This window comes from Pipistrellus hanaki (genome assembly GCF_964339955.1).
Source record: "Pipistrellus hanaki genome assembly, chromosome: 4".
NCBI lineage: Eukaryota > Metazoa > Chordata > Mammalia > Chiroptera > Vespertilionidae > Pipistrellus > Pipistrellus hanaki.
The window spans coordinates 90045115-90067026 of NC_140506.1; the positions used below are offsets into that span (position 1 = coordinate 90045115).

A 21912-nucleotide genomic window follows, 5' to 3' on the forward strand; every position below is an offset into this window, starting at 1 on the left:
GCCCAGAGAGTTCAAGATTCTCAATGCATCTGCCCAGATAGCCCCATTCCACTCCCTGCACCCTGACATGGGCATAAGAGATTCGCTGAGGTTGAGAATTCAACTTTTTCTCATGTTCTTCCGCTTTCACACTGAGGCCTGAGCCTGGTTTTCAGCTCTGCTGGCCTCTCCGCTGTAGGAGATGTGGGTTGACTTCAAGGCTGCCAAAGCGGCCTCAGGTTTTCTCACTGCACGAACTGGTGACTAGTCAACCTGAGCCTGTTATTCCTTTGTTTTTGTTTTTGTTTTTTTGGGTTTTTTTTGTTTTTTTTTTTAAATATATATTTTATTGATTTCTTACAGAGAGGAAGAGAGAGGGATAGAGAGTTAGAAACATCGATGAGAGAGAGAGTCATCGACCAGCTGCCTCTTGCACACCCCCTACTGGGGATGGACCCGCAACCAATGCACATGCCCTTGACCAGAATCAAACCCAGGACCTTTCAGTCCGAAGGCCAATGCTCTATCCATTGAGCCAAACCGGTTTCGGCTATTCCTTTGTTTTGATTCATTAAAGACGCTCGCTAACAGACACATGATTTCACAATCCTTACCATTACCATCTCTACTATCTGAAATGTCAGTCCATCCATGGGCAAAAGTCTTAACAATTGCACAGCTCCAGCATGCCACGGTCTCTCCAAACTCTACCTACCATCAGTGATGTGGTCTTTCATGCCAGGCAGTCAGCAAGTGCTTCAACTTTAGAAGCTCCTTCTTTATTATTATTATTATTATTATTATTATTATTATTATTGATTTCAGAGAGGAAGGGAGAGGGAGAAATAGAAACATCAATGATGAGAATCATTGATTGGCTGCTTCCTGCACTCCCCCTACTGGGGATTGAGCCTGCAACCTGGCATGTGCCTTTGACAGGAATGGAACCCGGGACCCTTCAGTCCACAGACCGATGATCTATCCACTGAGTCAAACTGGTTAGGGCTAGAATCTCATTCTTGGAGTTTGGCTCCACCTGTTTTTAGACAAGTTTCCTAAAGCAAGCAAGTTTCCTAAAGAAGCAAGTCTGAGGGAGGAGGCATGTGTAAGGAAGTAGTAATGTGCCAGTCATTACAGTCTGACCTCTCCACTTCAAACTCAGGCTTCTAGACCCTATTGAGGGAGACTGTGGAGATTTGCCAAGAGGGGGGACGAGAGAGATTGAAAGACTGGAGGTCTAAAGGACTCCCTGCCACCTCTTTCCTGTCCCTGTTGCCTCCCCCTCGCTTTGTTTGTCAGCCATGCAACAACAGTGCATCCCAGAAACCGCAGCGGAATCCAGTTTGAAGTTTTCCCAACACTCACAGCATCAGCCTCATCACAGCTCATTAGAAACATCAGTGCAAGCTGACTGAGGTCCCTCCTCAGAGGTCTGCATTCAGCTCTTTTCTGAGCTCAAAAACACCCACACTAGCTCAGTGGCACCTCTTTTTCAGAGCTCCCTAAACCCTCTCCAGGCTTTTAATTTTTTAAAATTTATGTTGTTGATTTTTACAGAGAGGAAGGGAGAGGGATAGAGAGTTAGAAACATTGATTAGCTGCCTCCTACACACCCCCTACTGGGGGATGTGCCCGAAACCAAGGTATTGTACATGCCCTTGACCGGAATCGAACCTTGGACCTTTTAGTCAACAGGCCGACACTCTATCCACTGAGCCAAACTGGTTTCGGCCAAGCTTCTAATTTTTAATAATCTCACTTTGCACCTGGTTGGTATAGCTCAGTGGTTGAGTGTCAATCTGTGAACCAGGAGGTCACAGTTCAAGTTGAGGTCAAGGCTCACACCTCGGTTGTGGGCTTGATCCCTAGTGTGGGGCATGTAGCTGATCAATGGTATTCTCTCATTATTGATGTTTCTGTCTCTCTCTCTCCCTTTCTTCCTCTCTGAAATCAATAAAATACATATTAAAAAATAATAATTTCACCTTGACCTGGCCAGGTAGCTCAGTTGATTAGAGTGTTTTCCTGATGCACCAAGGTTGTGGGTTTGATCCCTGATTGGGACACATGCAAAAAGCAATAAATGCATGGGTGGGTGGAGCAGCAGATAGATCAATCGATCTCTCTCTTTCTCTTCACTCTCAAATCAATGCTTAAAAAAAATCTCACCTCTTCATCCTGACCGGTTTGGCTCAGTGGATAGAACTGTGGACTCAAGGGTCCCGGGTTTGATTCTGGTCAGGGGCATGTACCTTGGTTACAGGCACATCCCCAATAGGGAGTATTCAGGAGGCAACTGATCAATATTTCTCTCATCAATATTTCTAACTATCTCTCTCACTTCCTCTCTGTAAAAATCAATAAAATATATATATTTTAAAATCTCACCTCTTCCCTTGGTCTCCCAGCTGGTAGCTGCTTTCTCTGTGTTCCCTTTCTGCCTCATTAACAACTCTTTATACCTTATTAATCATTTTGTCATTAATCTGTTAAAATAATGAGTGGCTTTTCTTTCACCCCCAGCTTTACTGAGGTATAACTGACAAGCAAAAATCATATATATTGAAGATACACAATGTGATGATTTGATATAACTATACATTGTGAAATAATTATGACAATCAAGCTAATGAACACATCCATCACTTCACATGGTTACCATGCGTGTGTTGAGAACACAATATCTGTTCTCTCAGGAAATTTCAAGAATTCACTGTTATTATTAACTATGGTCATCATTCTATACGTTAGATACCCACAACTTACAACTAAAAGTTTATATCTTTTTAAAATACATATATATTTTATTGATTTTTTTTACAGAGAGGAAGGGAGAGGGATAGAGAGTTAGAAACATTGATTAGCTGCCTCCTGCACACCTCCTACTGGGGATGTGCCTGCAACGAAGGTACATGCCTTTGACAGGAATCGAACCTGGGACCTTTCAGTCCTCAGACTGACGCTGGGCCAAAAAGTCTATACCTTTTACCAACCTCTCCCCATTTCCCTCACCCCCAAATGGATGGGTTTTCTGATTGTTCATGGACCTTAATTCAGTAATGAACTTGGGCTTGAACGGAGTACTGAGCTCCTTGCCAACATGAAAGGGAATACTGGTAATTTATGGCACACAGTGGCTTTGTGATCAAGCCACATTGCTTGGTTAATAATGATAGAGTGCTGACTGAAGCAAGTGCTCTGGGGACCACATGGCTCCTGCACTTGACGTTTATGGCAGTAAAGGTGACTCCACGGACGGTGTGGCATAGAAAGGATCCTGAGTGCACTGGTTTGCTTAGGGAAAGGAAATGATAAGATCAAGACTTTAAACTTTCAGCCCAAGTCATGTTTAGAGACAGGGACATTTTATGACAGCCATAAAATAATCTTATAGCTTCGTGGCTGATGGTGTTAAAAATCTAATACATAATTGAGTTATGCAGGTTGCAGAACTATGTTTTTGTATGTATGGATGACAAATCTCCAGTGGTCATCTCTTCCACATGCATGTGTTATATATAGAAAACTTCTGGTTTTACTCTAGATCATGTTCTGTAGTTTGAGAGACTTTTACCTTGAGGATAAAGACATGGATTGCATGGAAGGAAGGAAGGAAGGAAGGAAGGAAGGAAGGAAGGAAGGAAGGAAGGAAGAAAGGAAGGAAGGAAGGAAGGGAAAACTTTATCATAAACTATTTTAAGCATACATTAAAACAAAGACAATTGTACAATGTGCCCTCATGTCCCCCAGCTTAAGTCATTATAAACTGGTGGATAAGTTTGCTTTGTATATACTTGCATTCAGCCCATTATATTTTTGAAGAATAAATAAAATAAACTTGAATAAACCAATAACCACTGATTAAATAAAAGCAGTAATCAAAAAACTCCCCTCAAACAAAAGCCCAGGTCCAGATGGCTTTACAGGGGAGTTTTTCCAAACACTCAAAGAACTAACACCTATATTCCTCAAACTCTTTCAGAAAATCCAAGAGGAAGGAACACTTCCAAACTCTTTTTATGAGGCCAGCATTATCCTAATTCCAAAACCAAATAAAGACACTACAAAGAAACTAGAAACACCAATCAGAAAGGATATATGCACCCCTATGTTCATAGCGGCACAATTCACCATAGTAGCAGGATACAACGCTCTACCACTGAGCCAAACCGGTTTCGGCTATTTGCAGATTTTTAATATTTCCTACAACTTTTGTTATCATACTATGTTAATACAGTTTTGGTAATATTATAATTAAAATCCTTTTATTATTGAAATATTAATGTTTATTGCATGTAATATTATTATATGGATGTAAGATCATTTTTCTTGAATAACTGGTGTTTATTGCATGTAATATTATATTTAAAATCGTTTTTCTTGAAATAAAACTGAAAAAAAATACATATGTAACCATAAAACAATTAACACATTTAGAAAAAGGACAATTATTCCTTATCATCAGGTAGAATGGATTGTTTTAAAAATAGTATAAAGGTGGCCAGCATTTCCCCTGAAATCTGAAATCTAAAGGGAAATTAGATCTGGATAACTTTTAGGAAGGAGGGGTCTAAAACTCAACCCTTCATACCCCAGGTGGGACTTGAACCCAGAACACCTGGTATAGGAGGCCAATGCCTTATCCATTAGGCCATTACACCACTATACCACTAGGGATTACAAGAGTGTGTACTGCAATAGTCTTAGACCAATTTCTCAATCATCTCTTCTGGTTTCCTGCAGGTTACACTCAGTCTCCAAGTTCCGTCCCAGCCCTTCTACTGCCGCTCCACTTCCGCATTGGGTCCGCCCTCCCTCTCGGGTGCTTCCCACCAGAGCCTCCTCAGGTTAGAAGAGACTGCGCACTGTGGGGTCCAAACACCTGGGCGGCAGGCCTCAGGTCACCTCACTGGATTGGGATGTGCTCCTCACTGAGGGTCCAGGAAGTCAGGGGGACGATCCCAGAGGGACCCTCCCCCTCCTTTGAGAGAATGTGGGCCCGGGTCATTAGCTTGTAGGAGCTAAGGGGAGGGCGGGATCAGTGCTTGGAAAGTTCAGGTCTTTGTCTCCATTCTGCTCCCCTCATTGCCCTTTGGTCCCCAGTGCTGCCTGGGCCAGGCCTCCACGGTTTTCAGCAAAGGCCTTAGGCCTTTGTCCCCAGGATTTCCATAAGGGCTCCGGCTCCGTATCCTGTTCCACCTGCCAGTCAGCTGAGACTGAGAGAACCCAGCATTTACTTCCTACCGTAGGACGTAGGACGGGTGTTCTTTCTCATCTTTAAAATATTTTAAAGACGTTTTTCTTCTTTATGAGCCCTCAATAAACCACTGAAACATCAAAATTATAAGAGAGAAAGTGACATGATGCATGACCCAGGCCTGGGTGCCAGTCCCCCAGCGGTTACCCTGGGGTGGGGGAGAGTGCCCTCACCTCGGCCATTGGCCAGAATCCTTCGGAGAGAACTCCCTTGCAAAGGTAGAGACATTTTTCCTGGGCAGGATGATGGCTCAATCCTGGGCATACTCTTCATTTCAATTTTAAAATATAGGGTGTCCCCAAAAATGTATCCACAGATTCAATCCAGTTTGAATAATTATTAATTGGGATTAATAATTATTCAAACTGTGTGTAGATTTTTGGGGCCACTCTGTATACCTTCACATAGTAATTGAAGGGTACATTCAGTGTAAGAAATTTAAGTAATCTATTACATTTTTAATAATTTTTTATTGTGGTAAATATATATATATATATATATATATATATATATATATATATATATAGTTATAGTTATTTTGCCATTTTAACCATTTTTAAATGTACAATTCAGTGGTATCAGTTACAGTCACATATTGTGCAGCCATTGCCATTTCCAGACCTTTTTCGTCACAATAATCTTTTACATTTCCAAATGCATCCTGGGGCAACTCCTCTCAACAGTCCGAATCCTCCAGGACAGTTATATTTCATGTAACCAGTTCCCAGTAGGATCCCTGATCCCACCAGCAGGTAACTGTAACTCCGTGCTCTTAGAGGGGAAAACATTAAGCGAGGGAGAAAAACCAACCTCGGCAGCGACCACGAAGGGACTTGAACCCTCAATCTTCTGATCCGGAATCAGACGCCTTATCCATTAGGCCACGCGGCCCTGTGAAAAAGACGCTGTTCGGCTTTTTCCATAAAGCTTGTCTGGGCGCCTGCGTGGTGCGCATCGCTCGCGCTCGGAGTGAATAGGAGCTCTGTCCCCTCCCCACCCCCACCCCCTCGGGCTCCGTGTGGGCGGGGCTCCGGTCTGGGCTGTAATTCAGCACCAAATTCCAGACCTAATCAGACCTCCAGGCCCCTCTGATGCTTTCCCCGATCGCTTTCCCCGCAGGCTCCCAGCTGGCGCTGGGTCAGGAGCTGCGCGCTGCTCCCCCACCGCCGTGCGTTCCCATCACAGCACCGCTAACCCGCGCTGCTTTGCTCCCGGCCAGCGGCCCGATCTGGGCTCTGACAGTCCTGAAGGCAGAGGCCAAGTCTGCAGCGGAGCCCAGCACCTGCTGTGATGCCCCGTTTACGGATGAGGTAGCTGCCGAGAGGATGGAGGCGGAGGCGGCACTGGGTGCGGCCACTCTGGGGCACAGCCGGCGGCTGAGTCAGGCCTGCAGGCAGAGCCGGCGCCGCAGGGAGCTGCGGATCTCCAGGCAGGCCTTGCGGCGCTCGCTGCAGTCAGGACCCCGCACATCCAGCTCACACACCCGCCGGTTGACCTGCGTGGACCACACAGCCTGAGCCCAGGTCCCCTGGTGCCCAGCCTGGCACCCAGTGTATTTCTTGTAAGGCCTAAAGTTTCCAGTCCTGCTTGGTATCCTTGGACCTCATAGGGCTCCAAAGGACTAGCCAGGAGTCCCCTGCTCTTGTCAGATATGTCCCCCACCCGGCAGGAAAGGCTCCCCACCCAGCTAGTTCCCCCACCGGCCAGACCGACTGCACTTCACCCCAGCTGCAATCTGAGGGGCTCAGTTCCCTGCCAGCCTGCAAAACTACTCAGACAAGCCCATCACCTCCTCCTGCAGGTTCACGGTGCTCCTGAGAGCAACCCGGAGTGGCCCTGCCCAGTGTACGCCCCCAAGCATGACTAACAGCTGCTGTGGGTGTCCTGTGCTCGGCCATCCCGCACTATTGAGGTTGGGGGCTCCCTCCCTCACCGGTGGGGTTCATAGGAGGGGATCGGGACACCAGGGCTAAGAAGGATGAATCTGGCCTCTCTCCCCTCATGCCAGCCCCCATGCCCCAACACACCTCAGTCAGCAGCTCCAGAAGGTCTCCCTCGGGGGCGGCTCTGAGGACCTCCACCAGCTTCTGGATAAAGTCTGAGCCCTTCTCGTCCCGATAGGCTACGCAGCCTAGGCCAGAGGACCGGGGCCGGCGTGTCAGGCTCGGCTGACCAGCTGCCTTCCAGTCCCCGGGGGCCTATTGATGGTGGGAGTGGGGCTGGTAGACAGGACCCTGGGAGTCAGGCAAGCAAATGGGGCAGGGAGCAGGAACGTCTCGTTTCTGAAACAAGTCGCTCTCGATGTTTGCCGAATGAATACACGATGACTTTAATATTAAACAAGTATTCGCTGTGACCATCCCATTTGCTAGGCGCTGCGAAGGGCCCTGAGCTGAGCCCTCGTGAAGCTTACAGCCCGGAGGGAATGAGGCAGGCACAGTGCTTGGCACAGTCAGCCCGCAATGCGTGCTCACCAGCATTACTATTATGATAAATAATAAACACGAAAGGAAAATGACCCAATCGGAATCAGAGGGATGCCACACGTGACAAGCCCCCGCTGCCACTACAGCCACCCCAGACCTCCGGCCAGGCTGGGTCCCGGGTAACGAGGCTCCTTGACGACCCCTCCCCTTACCCTCGGCTGCCGCATAGGCCACCAGGATGTCCGCTTGGTCACAGCTCCCTGGTGTGAGGCCCCCGGAGGAGCTGCCTGCAAGAGCGATCAACTCCATTTACTCAGCATCCCGGGACTCCACATCCCTGGGGTCTCCCCGAGTTTGGCTCAAGGACAGCACACGGCAGTAGAAAGAGTGCTGAGCAGGAAAGACAGATCAGAGTTCAAACCTCAGCCCTGCCTCTTACCAGCTGTATGACCTCAAAAAAGCTATTTCACCTTCTTAACTCCGGGGTTGTTTTGAGGCTCAAGTAGGGGAGAAGCCCTGGTGGTTTCAGATGGGTTTTCTTCCCATCCCCTTGGCAAAGAGAGGACAGAGGCAGCAGCAGGACCCCAGCTCAGAGCCCTCCCCCCACCACACACACACAAACACCAGCCCTGCCCAAGGCCTGGCTCCAGAAGGCAGACAGACCCACCTTGGGCATCTGCATAGATCTGAAGGACATCAGCGTGGGAGGGCGTGGCTGGTGGGGCCCGCAGCCAGCGCCAGAGCCAGGGGAGAGCTGTGGGCCCCATGCCCGCATCCCTGTGTCCTGGGGAAGGAAGGACAGGCAGGTCCTTTCATTCAGCACATCCTGTAGGTGCCTCCAGGGTCCAACCCTCAGCCCCCAGAACTCCAGAGCAGGTCTGCCGGCTGGAAACATCCAGAGCACTGACTGAAAAATGCTGAGGGTGCTGAAACTGGTTTGGCTCAGTAGAGAGAACTTCAGCCTGCGGTCTGAAAGATCCCAGGTTCGATTCCGGTCAAGGACATGTACCTGGGTTGTGGGCACATCCCTGGTAGGGGGTGCGCAGGAGGCAGCTGGTCGATGTTTCTAGCTCTCTATCCCTCTCCCTTCCTCTCTGTAAAAAAATTTAAATAAATAAATAAAATAAAATAATTATATATATATATAAAAGAAAAATGCTGAGGGTAAAGTTCATGGACTTGACCTCTAGGAAACACTGGGAGAGGGGGCAGGAGAAGGGCTGGTGCTCAGGCTTCCGGAGCAGGTGGGCTGGGTGAGAAGTCTAGCCAGGAGCCAGGCTGGAGTCTGACCCCAGGGAGGGCCCCAGACCCACTCACCACCGCGGCAAGCCTGGAGCAGGAAGATCTTGGGCCGGCCCCGCAGGGCCCTGCAGCGGCTCAGCTCCTGCACCAGTGCCTCTGGCTGCACTTCTCGCCCATCAGCCCCCAGCAACTGCCCCTGAGGCCCCCCGTGAGCCATCAGGGCCACCAGGGCACAGCTCACGGGGCTCCTGCGGGTGTCCAGCCGCTCCCGGAACTGGGCCAGCTCCCCCTGGAAAGCCTGGGGTGCCAGGAGGTTGAGCCCGGGGTCGGGCCGCTGCCTTCCCAGGACCCGGAAGCCTTCAGCCCCACCAACCCCGCCTCCCGCCCCTGCCAGCCTCGGGGTCAGGAAGGAAGTCCTTCCGACCCATGCAAAGCCTGGCATGGAGGTGACAGACATGGGGTTGGCCCTGTAGCTGGGTCTCTGGTGCCAAAAAAGTTAAGAGACATGAAGGGAGGGCAGTGAGCTGGTGAGTTTTGGGAAGGGACCTGAGACCCTTCCAGGGAAAACCTGAGGGACCAACTGGGGCCTTGCCCAGCAGAGCAGAAAAACCGCCAGCCTGGGAAGCCACAGGAGCCCCGAAGAGCAGGCTTCCAGGACAGGGATTCCCAGTGCATGCAGCAGGGAGGATGGGGCTAGACTTGGGGCTGCCCTTCCTGCCCACCGCGGGTGAGAGGCCCAGGAGAGGGCGCCCAGGGTCCGGGGGCGGGGTACGCCTTTCTTTAGAGCAGCACCAGAGGTTCTGGGCTTCCCCTCACCTGGGCTGTGGGGTCTGTCCTCAGGGTGGTCTCGAAGCCCAGGGTCTGGCACAGGCCCCCCAGTGCCTCCACATCACGCTGGGCCCCGGGCCGGTCCCGGATCACGGCCAGCAAGAGGGCAGCCCTGTCTCTGGACAGGTCATACCGAGCACGGGGGCCGGGTTCCGGCTATAAACAAGGTAAGGAACATTGAACATACTCACCGGACTTCCGACTCCTGTGTCCCCCTCCTCGGGTCTCCCTGAGCCTCTGTCCCACTGGCCACTCCTCCTGCCTCCTTACCTCAGGCTCCCAGGGCTCCATGTCCCCCAGGCACAGCGCCCCCCGCAAGGAGCTCCGAAGGACTGGGCAGGGGGTGGCCCCCGAGGACTCTCCAGCCGTCCTGCGGAAGACCTGGGGGGATGGAGCCACAGGGTCCTCAGGGGCCGCTCCATGGGGGCACGGTGACAAGAGAACTGGTTCCAAGGAATGACTCGACCAGACGCATAGCTACTATCGTCTCTTTGGGCTCCTCTGCCAGTCAGAGGGAGGAGGACACAAATGGAAGGGGGGGGGGGCCTACAAGGAGAGTTCTATTTCAGGCTCAAGGTGATACGCTTCCCTGGACGTGGATCATACGGTGGCCATACCATTAACCACTGCCTTTTGAGGAAAGGCACCAGGCTGGAGCACCCCTCATGTGCAGGGTCACCCAGGGCCACCCAGCCATCCAGTGGGACCTTTGGGTGTTGGAACTAGAACTGAATCATTCCCAACCCTGCCTTCCAGGGCCCCACGGTCTGAGGGAATAGTCACTGCCTGGGTGAGTGTGAACGGGTGGGCAGAAGTATGAGCGTTGACTCAGGGAGAGTGAGAGAGGGTATTGCTGGCAGCCTGGGCTGTGTGAGGCTTACCGGGACAGCAGGCGGGCACGGCAAGCAGAGGGAGCAGCTGGAGCAAAGGGGTGGGGATGGGAAGATGTCGGAGTGGGTGTGAGCCAGGGCATGGGTGGGGGTGAAAGGCGGGGCCATGTCTACCATGTGTGTAGACAATGAACGGTAGAATAGTATTGTACAATGAATGGCTGGGAAGCATGTGAATGCATCTGGCACAGGCCCCTCCCTGGGACTCCCCATCTGGGGCCCCCACCTCTGTCAGCAGCTGCAGCAGGGACCAGTGAGGACAGCGGCCACAGAGTTCACTCAAGCCAGTGAGGAAGGTCCCGGGCTTGGGGGAAGCTGGGCAGAGAAGTATAAGGTTGGCCTGAAGGGAAGGTCTTGGCCTCCTGTCCACCCCACCCTCCATCTTCTCTGCCCCACAGTTGGGGTCCCTGCCCAGCCACTCACCCCCAGGAGCACTTGAGAGCAGCAGGAAGACTTTGGGGCAGCCCCGCAGGGCCTCACAGCCACTCAGCTCCCGAACCAACTTCTGTGGCTGCCTCAGCTGCCCCCGGGGGGCCACCAAGGCCACTAGGACACAGCCCACAGGGGCCCCGTGGGCATCCAGCTGCTCCCGGAACCCAGTCAGCTCCTCAAGGAAGTCCTAGAGCAGGAGTAAGAGGGAGGCCTGGGTCTGGGGAGGCCCGGGTGGGGCTGAGGGTGGAAGCAGCAGGCAGGGCAGGGCTCACCTGGACCGAGGCCTCCCTCCTCGGGCAGCTCTCAAAGCCGAGGGTCTGGAACACGCTCTCCAGGAGAGCCACTGTAGAGGCCGACACCTCGGGGCTGCTGAGCGTCAAGGCCACCCTTGGACCCTGCACGCCGTACTTCCCCTGGGAAGGGAAGGCCAAGCTGGGCAGGGTGGGGCCCAGCTGGGAGCCAGGAGTGAGTAGGGCCAGGCAGTGCCTCCCAATACCTTTCTTCCCAGGCTGTCCTGCGCATCTGCCATCTGAGCGGCCATCCGCAGGGTCCCGGACACCAGGAAGGCCATGGGTGCCAGGTGGGCACTTCCTCTGGGCCCAGAGCTCACCTCCTGGCCCCAGCGCCAATGCCTTGGGTCTCAGTACTTGCCCTCTCCCTGGTCCCTGACCTACCAGCTGTTTATGAGCTGAGCTGGACTCTGTCCCCTCCCTTGGAACCTTGGATCCTGGGCCCCATTCCTTGCTCCGTTCCTCGGGTATCGCAGGCTACTTCCTGGCTGGCACTGACATGCCCCTGCCCAAGCCAGGAGCCTGTGCCCAATCCTATTCTTAGCTCCTGGGCCACCTCTTATCTGATTTTGTTACACCCCAGTGTCTCCCTTCTGAGCCAACCACCAGCATCAGGTGCACTCCTGCCGCCTCTCACCCTGCTCACCCATGCAAGATGCCCACACACATGCCCTTTGGGGCCCAGCTCACCTGGAGGCCAATGTGGCTCCACCTGGTAACCGCCCAGCACGTGTGCGGATAGGACCGCCAGGTCAGGAGACCAAGGGATGCAGGTTCTAGGCTCCCCTACCCACAGCCACCTCAAGAACAGACAGCCCGGAGGGGGTTTCCACGTTTATTCAGACCCTCTTGCTGCCCTTTTGGGGCAGGCTGGGCCGAGCTCCTTTGGAAGCCTGTGGTGTGTCCCTGTGAATGCCAATCTGCAGACGATGCAGACTACATGGAAGGCAGTGCCTAAGGACTCAGTGACAAAGTGCTGACAGAGTGCTAGTGTTAAGTACTATAAACCCCACGTCTCTGGAGGGGAGTGTGGGAGCAGTGGGCTTCCACTGGCCCTGATCTTGGTCTGCACAGACCTCCAGTGCCTGGAGCTACCACTAGCCTCGACAGAGGATGGTTCTCGAGGGGGAAGTTGGCACAGATCAGTAGCATGCTGTCAGGACAGGGCAGAAGTGGGTGGGGCAGAAGTGGGCGGGGCAGAGTGGGGCCCAGAAAGCCCTTTTGGCCCCACGGAGGGCCCCGAGCTGCACAGATGTGGGCTGACGAGTGGTCAAAACCTGTCCTCCGCTCTATGGGAAGGCACAGGTAGGCAGGGCAGAGGGCCTGGCCCATGGACCCAGCCAAGAAGGCAGGGAACAGGGGGACCCCGGGTCCTGCCCAAATCCTCACACTTCCCTGCTGCCTCAGTCTTTCTCCCACGCTAAGGCCACCTGCCAGGAATGTGGTGGGGCTCCCGGAAGCCAGAGGCAGGAGAAACCCCCAGAATGGCTGCGAGGTCATAGGGGATTTCCATCACTTGGTTGTGTGGACCAGGTGCTGGGGCAGGGCAGGGCAGGGCAAGGCCGTAGGGGTGGTGGCTGCAGAAGGTGGCAGCCATCCTGCTGCTCCGTCTCCCAGAACACCCTCCAGCCCTCACCCCACGGGCTGGGCCATCTTGGCATGCAGGCTCTGGTGGGCGATGAGGTGGGCGCGCTGCTTGAAGCTCTTGTCGCACGCTCCGCAGCGGAAGGGCCGCTCGCCGGTGTGCACGCGCCGGTGGTCCAGCAGGTAGGAGCGCAGCGAGAAGCTCTTGCCGCAGTCGCTGCAGCTGAAGGGCTTCTCGCCCGTGTGGATGCGCTGGTGGTCCGCCAGGTTGGCGCTGCGGCTGAAGCTCTTGCCGCACTCGGAGCAGGAGAAGGGCTTCTGGCCCGTGTGCACGCCCCGGTGGCGCATCAGGTCCGAGGAGCTGCGAAAGCGCTTCTCGCACTCCGGGCACTTGTGTGGCTTCTCGCCCGTGTGCGTGCGCTGGTGGCGCGCCAGGTCTGAGCCCCAGCGGAAGCGCTTGCCGCACTGGCCGCAGCTGTGGGGCTTCTCGGCTGCCAGGTCCCGGAACGGGCGCCTGCAGGGGGGCGGCCGCCCCCGCCGCGCCCCCAATGCTGGCTCCAAGAGCGCCCCTGGCCCGGCCTCACTCTCCCAGGGTTCGGCCTCCTCAGGGCTCCAAGCCACAGTCACATCGCTGCCCGCCTGCCCTGGGAGCGCCCTCACTGCCTCCTGCAGCGGGGATCGCCCCCTTTGGCTCTTGAGCCCAAAACCTGCAAGAGGAGGAGGTGGGCTCTTTAGTCCCATTTGGTCTGGGCTCAGAGCTGAGGCAACGCAGAAACAGGGCTCAGAGGCAAGCGCCTTGGCTGGCAGGTTCAGAAACTCCGGGCCTGGACAGACCCGAGCCTGTTTCCTCCTCCATAAGATGGGGGCGCGATAAAAGCCGGCAGAGAGGGCAGGGGCAGAGGCAAGGAGTCTGCTGATCCTGCCCCAGAGGCACTAATTATACACCTAACCGACCTATGCTTCCCTCCCATAATAGGATCCAACTCCCCTCTCTCTGAACCCTGGCAATTCAAACCTCAAAACTTAAGCGATTATGGCAAAGTTTGTCCATGATCCAAACTCTCACTAATCATCATCAGAAACGGGACTCACAGGGGCTCAGCTACCATGGTTCCTCTCACTACACAAGCCCTTGTCTTCTTTTTTTGTAAACTTAAAAAAAAAAAACTTTTTTTAATTGGTTTCAGAGAGAAAGAGAGAAAGGGAGGGAGGTAGAGAGGGAAAGAGGGAGAGGAGAGAGAGAGAGAGAGAGAGAGAGAGAGAGAGAGAGAGAGAGAGAGAGAGACATCAATGATGAGAGAATCATTGAGAAGCTGCTTCCTGCACACCCCCTACTGGGGATGGAGCCCAGATCTCCTGGTGCTTGGGGGACCCTCAACCACTGAGCCACACCTGCCGGACCACGCTCTTGTCCTCTAAACCCAAAAACAGAGTTGGATCCAGAGGGATCCCAGCCCAGCACACCGAGTCGTGTAGATTATGTGCGATGACCCCCAAGCAGAGCTCAGAAAGGTCCTGGCCTGGAGAGGGTCCAGGGAGTGTGGCCTACTGCACAGGCCCAGGCCCTGGGGCTCAGCACGTGCTTTCTTCAGCACCTCTCCCCAGGCAGCCCGGAGGGCCCTGCTACACCATTTGGACTGAGTCCCGACTCTGTCCCTCTGGTGTCCATTGACCTGAGGCTCTGGTCCCTTGTCTATAAAAAAAGAACCCCTTTATGTACTGGGCGGTGAGACCCACAGGAAAAAATGTCCGTATGAGTGCTCGGCCAGTGCTAGTGTGTTGCAAGCACCCACCATATATCAATATTAATACATGTTCAAAGGCAAAGCAAAATGAACATAAACACAAAAAAATAAACCAGCCAGGGCTCTTGAGGACAGGCTGGAAAGCCCACTTTGGAGCTAGCTGAAAGGGAGTGAGGAGGAAGACTGAGGAATCCAGCAGGCAATGCAGCCTGCCTGGACCTTCTCTGCTGCTGGGGCCCCCAAGGAGGCCACTGCCTCCAGCTCAGAGAAACCAAGGACTCCGAGGGTCCTGGCTGCTCCTACTGCTTACCCACAGCAACGTTCCGGGAGCTTTCCCGCTTTATGTCCCAGAAAAGATCCCGCTGAGCAGGGTCCAGGGACCGCCATTCTTCCCGGGAGAAGTAGAAGGAGATGTCTTCAAATGCCACCGGTCCCTGAAACGAGGCGAGAAACCCCGCTCAGGGGCGCCGTGCTCAGGACTCACCTGGCAGCGGAGAGGAAGAGGGCTGGGATGGGGAACCGGATGGGCCAAGCAGGAGCAGGAGGGATGGGAGAGCCTTTGAGAAGGCGAGGCCCATCCAGAGAGTCATCAGTGCCAGTGGCCTCCGAGGGGACAAAGGGACTGGTGACTTACACGGATCTCAGAGGCAAAGTAGGCATTCGTTTTCTGTTTAGTTCTCCCCTCTTTAGGGAGAGCAGGAAGCTGGGCTGAAAGAAAAGAGCAAAGCTTCAGAGAGGCCAACTCAAGCTAGACATGAACCCCCCCCCCACACACACACACACTCACACACACACACACACATACACACACTCACACACACACACACATGACTAAGCTTCACAGGACAAGTACCCTTCCTGGTACCCTCAGGGCAAAGCTGGGGAAGGAGTTTACTCACCACCAGGGCCGCGCTGCTCCCGGGGCGCAGGCGGCTGGTTTCGTGCCCCCGCCTGAGGGGGAGGTCCCTTGGCCTGAGACCCCTGGACCGCAGCCTTGGGCTCCACCTCCTTGGAGGGCACATCCTGTGTGGGAACCACAACATGCTCATCAGCACTGAGACCAGGCAGGGAAGACAGAGTCTAATCCCTGGGAGGAGACACAGGACATGTCCCTCACGAGGTTGGGGTCTGGGGAGACATCAACACAGGCCCAGGAAGATCCAGAGGAGAATGTGATACCAAGCAGTGCCATGCGCCCAGGGCACTCCCTGATCCAACACAAGGCAAGAACCAGCCCCGAAGGAGAGAATCGCAGGGCCATTTAGCGAGGAGGAGTCGGGGTGAGGGGTGGGGGGATGGAGGCCTCCCTGTGAAGGACAAAACCCTCACCCCAGTTACTCAGCACCTCCCCAGATGCTTCCGGTGTCAAGTGCCCAACGCCTCACAAGACAGTAGGGTTCACATGTGCGGCTCTACCCTCTCATGCCCCCTCTGGTGCGCTCACTATGCACATCCCTGTATCCCCAGGGCCTGGCCCAGAGCAGAAAATGAGTAAACATTTGCAGAGCTCGTGTGGAGCTAAAACCTGCCTTTCTGGAACATGCTTCCAAGGACACCAAAAAGAAACCAGATTCAGCCAAAACCGGTTTGGCTCAGTGGATAGTGTCGGCCTGCGGACTGCAAAGTCCCAGCTTCGATTCCGGTCAAGGGCATGCTCCTTCGTTGCAGGCATGTCCTTGGGGGGTGTGTAGGAGGCAGCTGATTGATGTTTCTCTCTCATCGATGTTTCTAACTCTCTATCCCTCTCTCTTCCTCTCTGTGAAAAATCAATAAAGCATATTTTTTAAAAAAGAAACCAGAATCATTTGGACAGTGTCTTTCAGATGGGCAATGCCCGTTATGCCATGCTCCTGTGGAAGTTCTCGCTGGCTCTGCGCCCCCACCGCCCCTGGATGTAGGAAGGGCCCCTCACCTGCGGCCGAGCGTTCACTGGCTGCTTCTGCAGGTCCTCCACCAAGGCAACAGCTTCCTCGGCACTCTCAGGGCCCCGCTCCCGCACCCGGGCCAGGATGTGCGGGGGCAGCACGCTCAGGAACTGCTCCAGCACCAGCAGCTCCAGGATCTGCTCCTTGGTGCGCAGCTCGGGCCGCAGCCAGCGGCAGCAGAGCTCCCACAGCTGGCTGAAGGCCTCGTGGGGCCGGCCCCAGTCCCTGTAGCAGAACTGCCGGAAGCGCTGGCGGCAGGCCTCCGAGTCCCTGCTGTCCTCTTGGTGGGCGGAATCCTGATCCCAGGAGGGATCTTCCACCTTCACGATCAGAAGCCCTTCTCCCTCCCCAGGGGCCTGGTCCTGAGGCTCCAGGGGGGCTGCCATTCTCCTGGACTAAGGCTCAGGGTTGGTGGGCCTCAACCCAGGAGCCCGCCCTTCAGTCTCCCAGAGGGACTCCCTGTGGCACCTGGGCCAGCATCTGGACACAGTGCCTAGGGAAAGAGCAAAACAGCAGGAGGGAAGAAGGCACATGAGCAAAACCAGTCTGGAGGGGCATCCAGGGACTTCAGCTCCCATCCTTTCCTGGCCCTGAGGCCTTTTGTAGGTTCTCCTGTAATGCCTTCTCTCCCCCTACCAATACAGGCCTACAGCCCCTTATCCTCAGCTCTGAAGACCAAACCCCCAGGTTTATGCCATCTGGCCTCCTCATCTGAGCATGTCTGTAATCTCCATTTATCCCACTTAATGTAAATGTTCATATATTTTACAGCAGAAATATTCACGTATTTGAGTTTATAAAAATCCATCAAACTGTTCTTAGAATGTGTATTTCTGTATGTGTATTATGGTTCAATAAAAAAAAAAAAAAAAAAAAAAATTAACAGCCCTAACCGGTTTGGCTCAGTGGATAGAGCTTCGGCCTGTGGACTGAAGGGTCCCAGGTTAGATTCCGGTCAAGGGTATATCCCCAATAGGGGGTGTGCAGCAGGCAGCTGATCAATGTTTCTCTCTCATTGATGTTTCTGACTATCCCTCTCCCTTCCTCTCTGTAAAATTATAGAAGGGGTACACATATGTCAAAAGTTTGGGAAACACTGGCTTAGAATGATGTCTGACACCCCTGGACCAGACGATGTTTGGAATTCAGAAGTTTTTAAATTTCAGAAAGATAATACAGTACACGTAGTATATCAAGTAACCCCTGCCAGCAGAATCTAGGGCAACACTCAATCAAACCTATTAAATTAAAAATATATATTTTTTATTGATATTTTACAGAGAGGAAGGGAGAGGGATATGTGTACCCCTCATACTCATGAAAACGTAGAATTAGGTGCAGCTAAGCACAGTGCAGTGCATATCCCCACCAAACTGCGGTGCAATGCGTACCCCCACCAGACTCTTCCCGAACCCCTGGGGGTACACATACCATACTTTGGGAAACAAAGTGGACCTAAGCCATTAATCCACAGGTATGTATGAGTGTATGACATGTTATGCCTTACATTGCCATACAAGTCTTGAAAGAGTGTATTTTAGAACTTAGGTTTTTTGTTTCAATAAAGAAGTGACACCAACCATTGTAATGAAAGGGGGAAAGGGTTAACCATACAGAATGCATAAAGGAGAAACTCTCCATTCGACAATGCAGTGCATGCTCCCATTAAGTCACTTATAACCTCCCAGACCTTTCCCTAAAGTACTAATACATTTACTAAAAAGTACTTCTAGAAACGGAAAGTGTTGTGTGTGTGTGTGTTTTCACTTAATGAGGTCTTATTGCACAGACTGTTTTGTAATACGCTTTTCCACTTCTTCACTCGCCACTCGGGAGGATTTGGAAGTATGGACGTACTCCCGTTTCTGAACCCTTACCCCAGGGAGGCATTCAGGGTGGTTCCAGTTCTTTTCTCTACGGCACACTGAGTACTTTATTCTGTCTTTTTAAATTTTTTATTTATTTATTAGAGAGGATGGAAGAGAGAACCATGGGTGCGTTGTTCCACTTGTTTATGCATTCATTGGTTGCTTGACTGTGACCTGACCCGGGATCAAACCCGCAACGTTGGCGTATCAGGGGGACACCAACCAAACCAACCGAGCACTCCGGCAGGGCAAGCGTTACTCTTGTACTTCTCACAACTCCCCTGACAGGTACGCGCTCCATCCCGTCCTCCAGTGACCGAGGAGGAGGCTCCGCTCGGAGAGGGCGAGGGACTCACCAGGGTGCTCGGCAGGACGCGGCAGGCGGGAACGCGGGCCGCCGGAGTCCCGTGCTCGATCCCCGGCAGCCTCGCCTGCGCGGAGCTGCGAGGCGGCCGGGCGGGCAGTGGGGGCGGGCGCCCGGGCTCCCTCCCAGCCCTTCTCAGAGGTGCACGCCCCCTTCGGCTTCTGCCCCACCCGCGGGGAGACCCGAGCTCCACCTGCGAGCCCAGCAGCCCAGGTCGCGCGTCACGCCCCGGGGCCACACCTCCCACAGCCGCCCGGCGTTCCCAGGTCCGCTGGATTCCGGCACCGGAAGTCCGCGCGGAGCTCGCCGGGAAACGGCACGGCGCACGCGCAGCTCTAAGTACTCGGAACTACATCCCCCACAAGGCCGTTGGTCAGTGAGTCTGTTGGCCTTGACCGACGGCCAATGAACGGAGAGAGTTACCTCGCGCATCGACACCCAAGCCCAAGGGACGTATGTGCTCTGCGTCTAGACTCGGGTAGTCCTCTAGGCCAGTGTTTCCCAACCTTCTCTCATGATGAGAATCACCTGGAGGAGTTGTTAAAACACAGATTCCTGAATCCCAACTAAGAAGTGCTAAACTAGAATTTTTGGGAACATATATGCTCCCAAAAATTCTAGTTAAGTATACAATTAGCACTAGTTAATAGTGCTATTAGTTAAGTATACAATTTTACCTACATGTTCCCAAAAATTCTAGTTTAGCACTTATTAAAAATTCTAGTTTAGCACTTCTTAGTTGGGATTCAGGAATCTGTATTTTAACAACTCCACCAGGTGATTCTCATCATGAGAGAAGTTTGGGAAACACTGCTCTACGCTAATCCTTCAGACTTCTCAGCTCTGCGAACTCCTGGGAAATGCAGTGAGGGGCGCGGAGCCTCCTGCGGCTCTTCTATGCCCCCGAGGGTCGGCCGGAGTTGGCGTACAGGACTCGGCAGGCGGTGACTCTGGCCTCAGGGAGCCCCGCGCTCTCCCACCAGCAGCTTCGTCTCTGGGGCGGCGGGGATCGGGGCCAGGGAGAAGCTAGAGCAGATGGGCCGGGCCGTATCCGGGAACCTGTGGGTTCTTTCCACGGATTTGGACCTGCTCCCACGCTCTTTACTTACTCCTCGACCTGGAGATCTGAGGCTCCAGATCTTTCTCTGAAATAGAAAAGGCTTTCTTGTTTTGATTATGTAAGTATTTGCATGCTTGGTGTGGAAAAGAAAACATGGAAAATGATAAAGGTATGGAGATCCACAAGGTTAGCTCCGTCGCTTTGCTCAAATGGCTTTCCCTAACTCTGGGTCATCAGCACCTACACACACACACCGCCCGGGCTCTGCCCAGCCTGCTTTTTCTTCCTTTTATTCAGTACCTCACATATTTGTGTAATACCGTCTCTTGACTACAAGCTCCATGAGGTCACACTATTTTCATTGCCCTACTACTCCCAGCATCGAGAATTGTTTCTGACACAACATTTGTTGAATAACTAAAGGTTTAAAATATTCCTAATAGAGCCATTCAGAAATAAATATTGTTAATAGTTAAGTCTGTTCTTACCGTTCTTTTTTTAAAAATGTATTTTATTGATTTCTCTACAGAGAGGAAGGGAGAGAGATAGAGAGATAGAAACGTCTATGAGAGAGAAACATCGACCAGCTGCCTCTTGCACACCCCCTACTGGGGATGTGCCCGCAACCAACGTGCATGCCCCTGACTGGAATCGAACCTGGGACCTTTCAGTCCTCAGACCACTGAGCCAAACCGGTTTCGGCTGTTCTTACCGTTCTACATCTACACGAATGTTTCTAATATAAATCTGGAATAATTTGCTCAGGCCAGGTGGCTCAGTTGGTTGGAGCATGAGCCCGTGTACCAAAAAGTTTGTGGGTTGGTTTCCGGTCAGGGCACATAACCTAGGTTTTAGGTTTGATCCCCAGTCCAGGCACATATGGGAGGAAACTAATGGATGTTTCTCTCACATCAGTGTTCTTCTTGCTCTCTTTCCCTCTCTCTCTCTCTAAACCAAAAATATCCTCAGGTGAGGATAAATCTGGAATCATTTTATATAAGTAATCTTTTGTCGTTTTTTGTTGTTTCCTTTTTATTGAATCTATGGGGTTAACACAGGTTACTAAAATTATACAGGTTTCAGGTGCACAGCTCCATAATACATCATCTGTACACTGCATTGTGTGCTCACCATCTCAAGTCAAGTCTTCCATCACCATTTACTCCCCCATACCCGCCTCACCTCTCCCTCCCCCCAAGTAATGTTTTGTTAACTGAAAAGTCTATCAGGGACATTTTTCCATATCAGCATTTATAAATAAAATAATGCACCTGTTTTTCTAGCTGCATATTATTCCATAGCATGAAAGTGAATATTTTATTTAAAGCCCCTTACTCTTGGGCATTTAGTTTCCATTTTTTTTTTGTATTTCTACCTACACTTTGCTGCAGTCCCTTGAGGAACTTGCTGGAAGACATGAACCAAGGCTGTTCTATCAAACAGCTGACGTGATGTTACTGGGTTCCCCTCCCTCCACTGGCCTCACTGGAAAAGGACAAGGGGAAGCAGAAACTTGCAAGTCCCCCTTTTCCAAGAATGGCCTTATAGTGTTCTACCAACGCCCTCTAGTGGCAAAAACTAACATACGGACGAGCAAAGGAGAAATGTCTACAGGATCCAGAAGGCTTCAGTATCACAAAGGACAAAGTGAGTGTACTGGGGGCTGACAGACAAAGTAATAACTAGCTCACCTACCATATATTCTATTGGGCATTGCAGGTAGATGATACATTACTTTCACACAGGTATATGAAATTGACAAGCTAATTGAACTTTCTTTTCCTTCTGACAGTATTTTATTTTTCTAGCTAGAAAATATAATCTATAATGAAAAAAGTAATTTATTTCCAAAAAATTATATTCATTTCCAGAATTTATATGCATTATTTTCTTAGTATTTTAGCATTTTCCAAGACTCCCTAAACTATGTTAGGGCAGCAGACATCATTCTCTGGGCTCATTAAAATACTTTTAATGATATACAATTGTCTATTGTTTGTCTCTTATACCCATGCTCATATT

The 21912-nt window shown here is 52.2% G+C and overlaps 2 protein-coding genes across 2 annotated transcripts; both read right to left on the minus strand.

Annotated features, from left to right (window-relative positions):
- Positions 1-5689: 5689 nt before the first annotated feature.
- Positions 5690-12002, minus strand: LOC311621885 (caspase-14-like). The gene is made up of 11 exons (XM_084882410.1): positions 11551-12002; positions 11327-11467; positions 11046-11241; positions 10849-10937; positions 10003-10113; positions 9721-9888; positions 8980-9202; positions 8330-8446; positions 7875-7949; positions 7264-7367; positions 5690-6731 (listed from the first exon to the last, which is right to left on the minus strand). The coding sequence occupies exons 1-11, from the start codon at positions 11623-11625 to the stop codon at positions 6618-6620; spliced, it is 1413 nt and encodes a 470-aa protein (XP_084738536.1). The 5' UTR covers positions 11626-12002; the 3' UTR covers positions 5690-6617.
- Positions 12003-12168: 166 nt separating this feature from the next.
- ZNF213 (zinc finger protein 213) lies at positions 12169-19141 on the minus strand. The gene is made up of 6 exons (XM_084882413.1): positions 18823-19141; positions 16586-17091; positions 15573-15696; positions 15308-15381; positions 14984-15107; positions 12169-13635 (listed from the first exon to the last, which is right to left on the minus strand). Exons 2-6 carry the CDS (start codon positions 16982-16984, stop codon positions 12977-12979), a joined length of 1380 nt encoding a protein of 459 aa, XP_084738539.1. The 5' UTR covers positions 16985-17091; positions 18823-19141; the 3' UTR covers positions 12169-12976.
- Between the last annotated feature and the right edge of the window lie 2771 nt (positions 19142-21912).

Bases quoted from the DNA above. Each gene is read 5' to 3' on its own strand.
- ZNF213 (XM_084882413.1), bottom strand. From the start codon at position 16,984: ATGGCAGCCCCCCTGGAGCCTCAGGACCAGGCCCCTGGGGAGGGAGAA. The intron at 15,382-15,572 runs GTGAGTAAACTC...CTTTTCTTTCAG, and splicing joins GGAGCAGCGCGGCCCTGGTG to CCCAGCTTCCTGCTCTCCCT. The intron at 15,108-15,307 runs GTAAGTCACCAG...GCCTCGTTTCAG, and splicing joins ACTTTGCCTCTGAGATCCGT to GGACCGGTGGCATTTGAAGA.
- LOC311621885 (XM_084882410.1), bottom strand. From the start codon at position 11,625: ATGGCCTTCCTGGTGTCCGGGACCCTGCGGATGGCCGCTCAGATGGCA. The intron at 9,889-10,002 runs GTAAGGAGGCAG...CCTTGTTTATAG, and splicing joins TGGAGCCCTGGGAGCCTGAG to CCGGAACCCGGCCCCCGTGC. The intron at 8,447-8,979 runs GTGAGTGGGTCT...TTCCTTCCCCAG, and splicing joins GCTCCAGGCTTGCCGCGGTG to GACACAGGGATGCGGGCATG.